Source organism: Pneumocystis jirovecii, assembly GCF_001477535.1.
Source record: "Pneumocystis jirovecii RU7 chromosome Unknown supercont1.1, whole genome shotgun sequence".
Lineage (NCBI taxonomy): Eukaryota > Fungi > Ascomycota > Pneumocystomycetes > Pneumocystales > Pneumocystaceae > Pneumocystis > Pneumocystis jirovecii.
The window spans coordinates 1-13130 of NW_017264775.1; the positions used below are offsets into that span (position 1 = coordinate 1).

The 13130-nt window shown below is 30.6% G+C and overlaps 6 protein-coding genes across 6 annotated transcripts; 1 reads left to right on the plus strand and 5 right to left on the minus strand.

Moving 5' to 3' along the window:
* Positions 1-323, minus strand: T551_00001 (uncharacterized protein; the record flags this gene model as incomplete). The annotated part of the gene is made up of 1 exon (XM_018372268.1): positions 1-323. A coding segment is annotated over one exon (323 nt), but the record flags the coding sequence as incomplete, so codon positions are not given.
* T551_00002 (uncharacterized protein) lies at positions 324-1122 on the minus strand (the record flags this gene model as incomplete). Its single annotated transcript, XM_018372269.1, has 2 exons — positions 324-544; positions 1026-1122. Coding segments are annotated over 2 exons (318 nt in total), but the record flags the coding sequence as incomplete, so codon positions are not given.
* A 2307-nt stretch (positions 1123-3429) lies between these two features.
* Positions 3430-4836, minus strand: T551_00003 (uncharacterized protein; the record flags this gene model as incomplete). Its single annotated transcript, XM_018372270.1, has 3 exons — positions 3430-4217; positions 4263-4671; positions 4711-4836. 3 exons carry the CDS (start codon positions 4834-4836, stop codon positions 3430-3432), a joined length of 1323 nt encoding a protein of 440 aa, XP_018231210.1.
* Positions 4837-6181: 1345 nt separating this feature from the next.
* T551_00004 (transketolase) lies at positions 6182-8357 on the minus strand (the record flags this gene model as incomplete). Its single annotated transcript, XM_018372271.1, has 4 exons — positions 6182-6283; positions 6329-6505; positions 6552-6811; positions 6854-8357. 4 exons carry the CDS (start codon positions 8355-8357, stop codon positions 6182-6184), a joined length of 2043 nt encoding a protein of 680 aa, XP_018231211.1.
* A 1723-nt stretch (positions 8358-10080) lies between these two features.
* T551_00005 (uncharacterized protein) lies at positions 10081-11109 on the minus strand (the record flags this gene model as incomplete). The annotated part of the gene is made up of 3 exons (XM_018372272.1): positions 10081-10525; positions 10555-11007; positions 11039-11109. 3 exons carry the CDS (start codon positions 11107-11109, stop codon positions 10081-10083), a joined length of 969 nt encoding a protein of 322 aa, XP_018231212.1.
* A 726-nt stretch (positions 11110-11835) lies between these two features.
* Positions 11836-13130, plus strand: T551_00006 (peptidylprolyl isomerase RRD2; the record flags this gene model as incomplete). The annotated part of the gene is made up of 5 exons (XM_018372273.1): positions 11836-12027; positions 12067-12195; positions 12244-12383; positions 12427-12724; positions 12774-13130. 5 exons carry the CDS (start codon positions 11836-11838, stop codon positions 13128-13130), a joined length of 1116 nt encoding a protein of 371 aa, XP_018231213.1.

The window sequence follows — 13130 nt, forward strand, 5'->3', positions numbered from 1 at the left end:
TTATCATCTGATGGATTTGTTAAAGCAGTTTTTAGTTTTTGTTGAAAAGATGTGCATTTCCCCGTAACTTTGGTTTGTAAATCTTGACATTTTTTATTTTGTTTCCCGTTATTACAGAAATCTTTTAATTTTTCGTGAACCTTTTCTGGATTTAATCCTGCATCTGTTAACGTTTTGCAATATTTTTCCACTTTGTCTTTGCATTGATCAGTATTTTTATAGTTTTCTTTTGCAATCAAAGCCAAGAGACGCACTTCTTCCTCATCATTTGTTCCTGCTCCTTGTGCAGCCCGCCGCTTAACCGCCCGCGCCACCGCCCGCGCCAAGCTGTGGCCCGACTCAAGTCCTGCGGCATCAAAAGCAACATCCTTGTCAAAGCTCGTATCCAAATGCATCCTAAGCTCCAAGTCGTCTTCATGGTCCATCCTTGCATCCAGTTCATCATATTCGTCATCTGAGCGGCGATACAAACGCCGAGGCTCCCCCAAATGTCCTGCCCCAAGCTGTTTCCCGTTGTGGAGAGATGCCGAAAGAGCATCATGATCTGCCACGTTAGCCCTAGCTAAAAGAAAAACGCGCATTCCCACTGCCTACTCAGGCCACCCCTGCAGGCAGCAGCCCTAGCCCTGCCAAGGCAGGGCAGGGCTGGGCAAGCCCTGCCCTATGCGGCTGCAAAAAACGAGCAACCACAGAATGCCCAGACATTGTTCAAACACTGCCCAGACAAAACCACTCAAAGCATGCAAATCAAGCAACAAAGCGCTAGAAAAGCGGCCCTAAGCGGCCTTAAATAGAAAATACTTCTCGGAAACTTCTCGAAAACTCCCCGAGAAATAAAAGCATGCAAGCTGACATTCCGCGCAAAAATAAGCACTTGCATGCGCCTGCATGCGCATGTATGCGCCTGTATGCAGGCCATACAAGAAAATAGCGCATAGATACAAGAAATAGCTCAATCCACAGAAAGCCGTGAGCAAGCAAAACAGAGAAAACTAGAAAAAAGCGCGCAAAAAGAGACAACATACCTCGCACCTCTTCAAAATCTGGCCTATATGCGTCGTTTAAAAGGGCCGCCAAAGCGCAACCAACCTGCGCTGAAAGTGCAAAAAGTGCAACTCTCATGATTGCACAAATGAAATATTGAAAAAGACGGGCGATGAAGAAAAAATATATTTCTTAAGACACTAAAACAGGAGATGGGCAAGGGGAAAAATATTGACCAGTTATAGAAAAAATCGACGAATAGAGATAACAATGTCGACGGAAAAGCACGGGTGGCGCATGAAACTAACGAAAAAAGAATAGGACAGCCGAAAGAGGAAAAGTTCGGCAGAAAAGACACTAAAAACGACCGAATACAGGGTTCATGCCGAGAAAAACAATTTGAGAAACCACGGAACACCCAAAAGAGGAGAAAAAAAGACAGGACACGCAAAAAGAAACAGGGCATCCCTGGCACCGCCAGCACCCCTCAAAGACCCCCTCAAGAAGAGGAAAAAGATAAAAGGCAAGAAACCCCCAAAACCAGTAGAAATAAAATAGAAAAAATACAAGAAAATAAAACACCAAAAACAAGTAAAAAACAAAACAAGTAAAAAAAATAAAAACAAATAACTTTTAAAAGCTGGTAAAACCAGCAAAAACCCATTAAATTTATTATAAATAAAAGCCTACTAAAAACAAACACCCACTTGATCAACATTTGATCAACAAAAACTATGAATAAAAAACAGTAAAACACAAGCACCTAGACAAACTATAATAAAAGCTATACCACCCGTATCTAAAAAATGACACACAACGTGAAACCGTAACGAACGAAAATATATTTATACACAAAAACAGCAAAAAAATCAACAAACACAAGAAAAATACTACGCTGACCAAGAGGGTAAAAAAATACACATGCCAAACACAGCAAACAGACTAAAAACACGAAAACAAGAGGCAAACCCAGTCACTCGAAATATTCCTCAAATACGAATAAAAATAAACCAACCAAAGCTAACCTAAAGCCAACCCAGAATTAAACGAAAACGGACGGATAACGATAAAAGAACAGAAAAAAAATATACACTATATAACAACGATAACCCAAATACAAATCAATTCCTACCCAAAGGATAAAATTCAGAAAAAAACATAAAAACACAAACTGTCTTTAAATCCCACCGTTACTTTTTTTTGCATTTTTTATAAATTTTTTAGACAAACTTTAAACCCACTTTTTATACACACTTTAGATATTTATAAAATCTACCCTAAACTTATTCTTAACATCTTCAACCCGCTTTCAGTCCATCCTCAATCAAATCTATTTTGAAAAACAACCTTTACCCATACTCTTAAGACATTCAAAATATTTGTCAAAACACTTGTTAAAACATTTATCCAGATATTTACATTTTTACGACATGTCGCAAATATATCAAATTTTACCTTTCTTATTTTGATCCGTCAATGATAAAATTGCACACACTTCACTTACCCCTGACCAAAAACATAAACAACTAAAAATAGTAAAAGAATAAAAAATACAAGATACCAGTATGCTGTCCCATGCTAACACTTTAGTTTCATTATATTATACGTGTCCCATTCTAAAACACTTTTACTCAAATAGATTCAAATACACACGCTTGAATAGTACAAATAAAATACAACTATAAAAACCCTAAATAATACAAAATAATCACGTAAAACAACTATATAACATCTTTAATGCATGTTATACATAATACAAAAATAGCTTTCTCCCCTACAAAGTCATATACATAAACATATATACAAACATTTATAAACCATCGAAAATCAGATTCCATATGCATTGATCGAAATTTAGTCTTTACGACATATCACGTAAACTAATAAAAAAGATTTAGAAATAAAAATTAATACCAATATATTAATCAAAACTTTAACATCTTGACTTTAATTTTAACTTTAATCTTAACTTTAAAATATTTTTCAAGTTTTGAAATTCGGGAAAAATTAAAGTACTATATAAATCCATAAAATAATAATATATCATCGATAAACGTACAAGTATACGTACAATAGTAAAATTATTTGTAACATTATTGAATATAAAAACCAAACATAAACACTTCCTTTAATCTTTATTTTACTTACATATTCCTACTCTTCCACTCACCCAATTTCCCTAAACACTTTTTACAAATATAAAAAATAAATACATAAACTCAATGATTCATCAAGACAAAACAAACAATAGAGACATATACCAAATGTTTTTGACAAATGTTTTTGAAAAAATACAAAAGATGCAAAATTAATTTTCTGCGATAAAACAAGCTAAAAATTTGTCAGTAAAAAAAATACGCATTCATGATAAAAAATGGCAATCAAGTATTATGATTCTAAATAGTATACATTACAACAAGTGATCAAATTATTTTCTGATATAAATCAAAGCTGATGATAAAAGCGTAAATTCAAAGGCATTGGAATTTTGAAAGAAGGTTTGCGAGAGTACTTGCTTAATTTAATCAAAAAGAGCCCTAAAACACCAACCAACATAACCGTTGCTGAAAAAATTTGTGCCCAGAAAAATGTATTATTCGAATGAGTCAAAATGGCACCTGCTATAGGTGTGCCAATTAGAAACCCTACACCAGAAAATCCATAAGAAACAGCCATTTGAGTACCGAGATAACTCAAATTCGACGATAATTTTGCAATGACTGCTGTAGGAAGAGACATGGCTGCTCCTGCAAAGAATCCATAAAGAATTGAAAAAATAATAAGACCAACCATAGTCCGAATCCCAATCCATAAATACGTTAAAACAACCAAACCCACCGAGGACACGATAAACATATTCAGTGGTCCCTTTCGATCCGCAATAAAACTAGGAATAATTCTACCAAAAATAGATGCTAAATTTATAATAGAAACAAAATACGCCGAAAAATCAGATGAACCAACTGATTTTCCATAAACCGGAATATAGAAATACGGAAAATAAATACCAGTAAAAATAAAAAATACCGATATATTAAAAATCATAAATGTATATTCACTTAAAGAAGAAAAATTAAACGGAGGAGGCCGCTGATGTGGAATCTTGTACAACTCTGAAATAATAATACCAATCACAAGCACAACAAGTGAAATCAAGGCAAATACTCGCATTGTCCAACCAAAGCCAATTCGATTAATCAAGTTTTGAAAAAGAAGAGGAAAAACCAACCCTCCTAAATCCAATCAACCTAATTCATTATATTCGTACGCTTACATACCAATTCCTGCTCCTGCCGCTGCGATGCCCATTGCCAATGATATCCGTTTGTCAAAATACTTGGCTAGTGTTCCTAAAGCTGGAATAAAGACACACCCCGATCCAATTCCAATACAAATACTCTGATAGATAAAAATTTGATAGTATTTGTTTGCAATGCTCGTCATCAACAACCCAAATATAATCAAAATAGATCCCGATATAATTAATGATCGCCCATATCCTCGATCATACGCAGGACTAATAAAAAGACTTATAAGAATAATTCCAAAACCCTGTACGGTCCCAATCCACGAAATGCTTGATATAGATGAATCTTTCAACAATGTTGATTTATAATACGTTTGAAATACTCCATATGAATTAACAATACCCCTATCCTGTTGGCTACTATACATTCCACTCATAACCTACCATGCAATAGTAATTAACAAATGCGCTTTAACCACTTGCAGCCATGCTTCAAGGCCTCCGTCTGGGAGACTGGGTTTGGTTTCCGTTAGTTCTTCTATTTTGTCTTTTGCATCTAAATTTTTATTTTTTTTTTCTGAATGCTGACGTTCTTGACGGTTCATTTTAAAATAGCGTTTTTCGAATAAATATTTATGCACTTGTAATAAAACGTTGAATTATACATATACAGATATATATATAGAAAATTTTCTTATTACAAAAATTAAGTATTTTGTTCACTAATTCCAGTAGATAGATATGTAATTTTTTATCACTATACATCTACATTTTGTATAGTAAACATTCCATTCGAACTATATAAAAATACTTTTACTCTTTCGATACTTGATTATTTTATACTAATACAATAAATGTATCTCTACATCTATTTACATCTATTCCATAAATAGGTATTATAGGTATTATATATACGTATATACTCCACCTCGAACGTAAATAATATATATACAGAAAAATATCCACTATTCAATAGTACAAGTAGTATTATTAATTCCAAATACTACGCCTGTTATTAGTTTACAAGTCGGCACACAATTATCAAGTTAAATTCAAATTGAATAGTTTAACAAATTCATGTTATATTGTATTATGTATAAACAATGCATGTTGTACCGCATGCTGTACTCAGTGTGTCTAGATAAAAATGTTGATTGTCGTATCTATCGTTTTGCACATGTCCAATAGATACTTTGTTAAACACGTTTTAATAATATATTAAATCATAGACGAAATGCATTATTATGGAATATACACGCAAAAAATATGCGTTTTTTATTTACAAAATGTGCAATGTTTTAAATGTCTATAAATTTTTTAAATGAACATTTTTTAATATTATTTCAAATTTAAACTTTTTACGTATTTTTAAATATTGAAAAATTTTAGATAAATCTATGTTCTATGAGAAAGCTAGTTTGAATGGAAATGAATATGTGTTTATGTTTTTTTATCAATCTATTTTGATAAAAAAAATTAATCGTTCGTTCATTATATAATGATATCGTACAGTTCATCAAGTACTATTAATATTTTGGATATATAAATAAAATATAAATTAAAATGTATTTTGAAGCATGACAAGTGCCTTTTTATGAATGCATACAAGACAATATTATGGAAAAAGTTAATTTTATAAATTTGTGTCATAAATTATAAGAATAGTAATTTCAATTTCTCGTATTTTTTAAAATGCATCTATTCTCAATAACATTTTATATTTTAAAGATTTATTAAAAATAAAGCATATTTGTATTTTCTTATATTTTTCGCAATATTTATTCATACTCGTTTAATCGATATATATATATATGTCAATACAACAATAGAAATTATAATGTAATCAAATATAAATTATTTTTTAAAAGAATATATTTTATCACTATTTTATCACATATAATATTATAAAATCCAAAAAAAATTATAAAAAATAAAAATTCTTAAATTGGATTAAAATGCTCGTCGTATAGGAGATCGTAGAGGTTTAACATCTTTCCAAAAATCAACCGTTTCTTTAGCTTTTAATGCAATTTCTTCCACCGTAAAACCATACTAATCATTTATTAATAACTATATATCAATAATCATAAAACATACTTTTTTATACAAATCTTTGTATGGAGCACTAGCACCAAAAGTATCAAGACCAAATTGTTCATGAGAATAATTTTTCCACCCCAATGTAGAATAAACTTCAACACCAAGAACTGGGATACCGTCTTTAAGTACACTTAACTTATAATCAAAATCCTGTTGATCAAAAACTTCAAAACACTATATTTAGCATGAATATAGAACCAAGACAAAATAATTTTCTTACAGGCATAGAAACTAATCTAGCACGAAGATTATATTTTTCTTCAAAAACTTTGATAGCATCGACACAAAGAGATACTTCACTTCCAGTCGATACAATCGTCAAGTCTGCAGAACTATTTTCCCGTAAGACATATCCACCTTTCAAAGCACCATCAATAGATGTATTTTCAAGATGTGGAAGATTCTGCCGTGATAATGCAATAGTTGATGGCATATTTAAAGAAGTAATAGCAACATAATATGCTGCAGAACACTCATTACCTAATACATGTTAATAAAAAACAAATATAAATATAATTTAACCATCAGCAGGGCGCCAAAACATCATATTAGGTTGTGCTCTTAACCATGAAGCCGCTTCTATTGGTTGATGTGTTGGACCATCTTCACCCAATCCAATAGAATCATGAGTAGCGACAATAATTACTCGTAAATGAGAAATACTAGAAAGCCGAAGACTTCCTGCTGCATAAAAAACAAAATTCAAAAACGTGCCTCCATAAGGAATAATTCCTCCATATGCAGCAAGACCATTCATAATTCCAATCATTGCATGTTCCCTCACTCCATATCGAATATATCTTCCTGTATAATCTCCTATTTTCGTAGAAGGATGCTGAAAATCTACCGCATCAGGCCACCGAGTAAGGTTAGAAGCTGTTAAATCAGCACTTCCACCCATCAATTCTGGAAGAAGACTTGAAAGCTTTGTAAGAACAGTTTCAGAAAGCTTTCGAGTTGCAACAGGTGGATCCGTAGATTTGTATATAGGTAAAACTTGCTTAAGATTTTCAGGAAATTGCTTATTTACACGCCTTTGAAATTCTTTCGCTAAACATGGGTATTGTTTTGTATAGTCATCATATAACTTTAGCCATTTTTCACGCGTCTTAGCCCCTTTAAAAGAAGCTTGACGACAATGTTCATATACGTCTTGAGAAATAACAAATGATTCTTTAGGATCAAATCCAAATTTTTGCTTAACAAGCATTGCATCATCATCTTTCAACGGCGCACCATGCACATTACACGTTCCTTGAAGTTTAGACCCATATCCAATTGTCGTTCTAAGTCGAATCATTGTTGGTCGGTCTACAATTTTTGCTTCAGCAATAGCCCTTTCGATTGAATCAATATCCGAGTCCCCATCATCTACTATAATAACATGCCAATTACATGAACGAAATCTCTCCGCCACATCATCTGTAAATGTACATTCAATATCCCCATCAATAGATATACCATTATAATCATAAAAACATATTAAATTCTTAAGTTTCAAATGGCCTGCCAATGACGCTGCTTCATAAAAAATACCTTCCATAGCACATCCATCCCCAAAAAAACAATATGTATAATTATTGATTATATCAAATCCAGGCCGATTAAAAACAGCTGCCAAGTGTGTTTGTGCTATAGCAAGTCCAACTGCATTTGCAAATCCTTGTCCAAGAGGCCCTGTCGTAACCTCAATCCCTGGTGTTACGGATGCCTCCGGGTGACCTGGTGTTATCGAATCGATTTGACGAAAACGTTTCAAGTCATCCATAGTAACTTTATAGCCATATAAATGTAATATAATATATTGCAAAACACATGCATGACCATTTGATAGCACAAATCGGTCACGGTTTATCCATTCTGGGTAGTTTGGATCAAATATCATATGCTGATTAAATAAAACGTGCGCACAAGGTGCAAGAGCCATAGGTGCGCCTGGATGTCCTGAATTACTTTTGGAAGTAATATCTACAGACAAAACTCGAATTGTATTGATACATTTTTCAGTAATTTTCCTAGAAAACATATCTTAAATTAAATATTTTTATTAAAAAATTTTAAATTTTTAAAATATATACGTCTAAAAATGAAAAAAATATCGAGTTAATAATAATACATAAAAAGTTGTATTTGTATTAATGTTTATTTTAAACCAGCTATAGTATGTGTTTTTTTATTTCTTTAAATATCATTAATTTTATAAATATCTATTATAAAGATCAATTTTTAAAATATTTAAGTGTATTTTTTAAGACATAAATGAAATATTTTTTAAGTATATCTAAATTAATAGGTTTTATGTATAATTTAAAGTATATCGCGTCAAACGCGTTTTATTAGTTAGACAAGTTATAAAACATATTTATATTTTTATGAGTGTTGAATATCCTTTCAATTTGCACATTCAACATTATAGTTTTATATTCAAAAATATAGCTGTTTATAGTCTTAATTTAGAGGTTATGTTATATGGATTTAAATATAATAAATTTTTTCATATAAATATTGCAATAAAAATATAAGAAATAATCTTTTATTTTAATAGCAAATACTTTAAATTGTTAATTAAGGCAATGAATATATTCATAATAAATAGTTTTAACATATTTTAAATTTGTAAACAATTTTTATAAATATTTAATTTTATACTTTTTAATTTATAGATATAAAAAAATCTAAAAAACAAATATTTTCTTGATATAAATAGTAATATAAGATAAAAATTATTTTAAATAAATGATTCTTTATTTTAAATTTATCCTAAAAAGTGTAATAATTTTATTTATTTTTTTCTAAAAATCATATTTTCTAATTATATCTTCTACATAAATTTTAATAATATATATAATAACATAAATATATTAATAACTTTAAAACTTATTAAAAACAAAAACTTTATAAAAACATTAAAAAAGCGTATTTTTAAAAAAAACTCAATCCTAGACTTTTTATCTAGGCTTTATATTTAAAATAATCTTATAATTAACACCTAAACAAGATCCGTGATAAATTAAAATATAACATCTTATTATATAATTATATAATAAAGCTAAATAAATAAATAGATTATTTTCTTTAATATTTAGCTAATAAAACATAAATAATGGATTAAATACATATTTTTAAAATTCTTGAAAAAATAAGTACTTGAAAAAATTATGAAAAATATAAATTTCTCTTTTAATAAATATAAATTATTTTTTAAAACTAAAGATACACTTTTTATTTTTAAAATTAGTAATTGTTTTACATTTTATATGATATTTAGTATTGAATAAAAGTATTGAATAAAAAACTTTTTCATGTCTAATATACTCGTTAAAACACTTAAAAAGATTTATAATTTCTTCGAAAAAAATAATGAATCAAGTATTTTTTTTAAATATATATATACATTAAAAATGACATATGTATCCAAATATTACTTTTTTACATTGTTCTAAATACATATTAAACCCTAAATGAAAAATAACTTGGAAAATATTAAATAAAATCAAAACTAAAATGCGAATATTCATTTTTACACATTTTACAAATAAAACATCATTTTTAACACTCTTTTAATTATTAATCACAAATATCCAAAATATTCAAAAATATCATATTATAAAAGTTTTTTTTTTTTAAAATAAATATTTACAAAAACTAAAACAAATTAATCATTCTTTTCATGCAAAAACCGATTATCTTGATCACTACTCAAGATATTTTTTAAAAATACAATTATCTAATTATAATCCAAAAAATTATTAATGTGCAATTGAATTCATCTCTGCCTTTCTTTCTTTTTCTACTGACCACCACCAAGCATGTGTCGGATCATTTGAATTTAAGCCATCATTTTCCTCAGACCAAGGCTTATCGAGAATATAATGTACAATTTTAACATCCTTATCATTCCACAATTTGTCATGTACAGTGCGTAGTGTTTTTAAAGCATTATATATATATGGTAAAGGCTGCCATTTTTCTTCATAAATGTAACTCAACAAACTCTGTTCAGCAAAACTAAGCATAGTTGCGGGATATTTATCACTATTTTTGACATGGTCGAGAATTAAAATAAATTCATCAGGATTTGGATTCAAAACAATAAGCCCAGAATTCAACATCCGAATGCCGAATGTACAAGGAACTACAGGTGAATCAAGAGGCATCTCCTGTTGCGCAGTATAAGCACAATTTAAAGGAATCCTATAAAACAACCATTAGCAGAAAATAACCTTAATAGATTTTCCTGCCAATTCTTAGGATAATGCGGCCTTTTACGCGGATTGCAAACACACGCATGTGCAGATGCAATACATCCTTTATCAAGATGAATATCAAATAATTCATCCGCATTCTTCATAAAAATCATATCCGAATCAATAAAAACAACTCTTTCATACTCAAATAACGAAAAAGCACGCAGCTTGTTAAAACATTCATTAAATCTCCGTGTATCAGCTCCATAGTCTTGAACTTTTCCCGGATATAGCGTATCCACATACTTAATTTTAATACCCGATTTTTGCAAAATAGACAAAGCGTTAGACGTACACTTCTGCCATGTTCTTAAATTAATCACAGAACAAACGACAACATTACACTTGTATAAATCACTAAAAGTGGGTACCGAGTTTTGACTTTTTTCAACGTATAATGCAACGTTAATACACCATTCAGATAACCATCTTTTTCGCCCAAATCAGATAAAAGCGTCACCCAACCTGCAAAAAGCAAATATTTAGCATCTTATCAGATAGATCAGCATGTTGCTGCATAAGACCTAACATCTTTTTGCAGAATACTCTTCCATATTTTATCTCCAAAAAATACTTCAAATAACCTCGCACAAAAACTGATCAGCAGGAAAATACAAGCTCCCAGAGTGATATAAACACTTCTCAAACACCAATTTATCTAATATTGCTACTTTCAACTCACAAGAAGCAATATCCGCGTATGCAAGTACGATAAAAGGTAAAAAAACGCAGCCACAACGCACACATCGTTATCTTTAAAACCCTAATAAAACATCGCATTAACACGTCTAGAAAGCACAGCAAAACTCAACTTAATTATTATGCAACTAATGTATATGTAAAGCTTATAATCAACGTATACAATTCATCTTCATAATTCCACAGTTTTACTTTGGACAAAAACATAAACTATTTAACAGTATAGCTTATATTATTCTTAAGGAGATAATTATTTTTAAAACATCAGGACATTCATCAATCTGATGCAGATATATCTCAGTTCATGAGTATATTGATTTAATACATCAACCTATTACACCAACACATTAACTAGATACCTAAGAATATCCAGATAAGCCTATAAATCAGTCCACAGCAATCCAAAACATATCTAGAACATAGCTAATGCAGATATAAAACTGTATTGATACAGCATTTCGATTTATATACACTTCTATATATATATATCAACACGTTAACTTTGCTATATATTCTTTAAAAAATCGATTTTATCTGATCTACTCTGGCACAGCAGAAATGCAAGTTCAATCTAATGAAAAAAATAATATACTCGAAGAATACAAGATTCCTGAACGTCGAATCTTTACAAAGCAAGACTTAGAACTATTTTTTACATCTAAAACATGCGAAAATATCTTTAACTTTATATGTTTGCTTAACGATCAAGCACAAGGCATCTCTCTTTCAGAGACATGTGAAATTTCTAAAGTAAGTTATGGAAAAATATACATATTGTTAAGATAATAGAACGTGGAGCATATTCTCTCGATGCTAGACCAAATTAACGTATTAATTGATAAACACCCTCCTGTACAAAACACACAATCAAGATTTGGAAATCATGCTTTTCGCGAATTCTATGATGATATGGAAAAAGTGAATATATGAACATATATTGATTTGTGCATAATCACTATAGTTTAGTCTACCAAGGCAATACATGGATGGCTTTCATTACCTGAAAACATCATTACAGAAATTTCAAAATACTTTACTAGTGCATGGGGAAATAGGCAGCGAATAGACTATGGAAGCATGCATGAACTGCTTTTTCTTTCTTGGCTGTATTTATTTCAATAATTTACACAAGTACTCAGCTATTGCTAGGTTTTGTCTATACAAAACAAACGTCTTACATGTGTCAGATGGAAAAGCACTTGTGATACGAGTATTTTACCAATACATCTTAGTAATGCGTCGCATTCAAACTTTATACTGGCTAGAACCAGCTGGATCACATGGCGCTTGGGGACTCGATGACTACCATTTCCTACCTTTTCTTTTTGGTTCAGCACAGCTGGTAGGACACAAATATATCAGACCACGAAGTATCCATGACAATGATATATTAGAAGCATTTGCAAATGATTTCATGTATTTAGATTATATTAGGTTTATTAATTCAGTACGAACAAAATCACTATTTCATGCACCATAACATCTAACTTGAGTAGATCAAAACAGTTTCATTACGTTGGCATTCGCCGATGCTAGATGACATTTCTAGTGTTAAACAGTGGAAAAACGTTAACATAGGAATGCTTAAAATGTATAAAGCAGAAGTTCTCAACAATTTTTCAATCATGCAACATTATTTATTTGGTCAGCTAATTCCTGCTATAGAAGGCATGAATCAATGCGATCATAGCGAAACAGAGCCAATAAAATGCAACAATGCTTGGGGTGACTGTTGTGGCATCCGTGTACCCAGCATGATTAGTGCCGCGAGTATAAACCAGAAAAACACATTCCGTGTTGAAAATGGCGTATTTAAACCAGAACTAAACATATCCACAAATATAACAAAATGA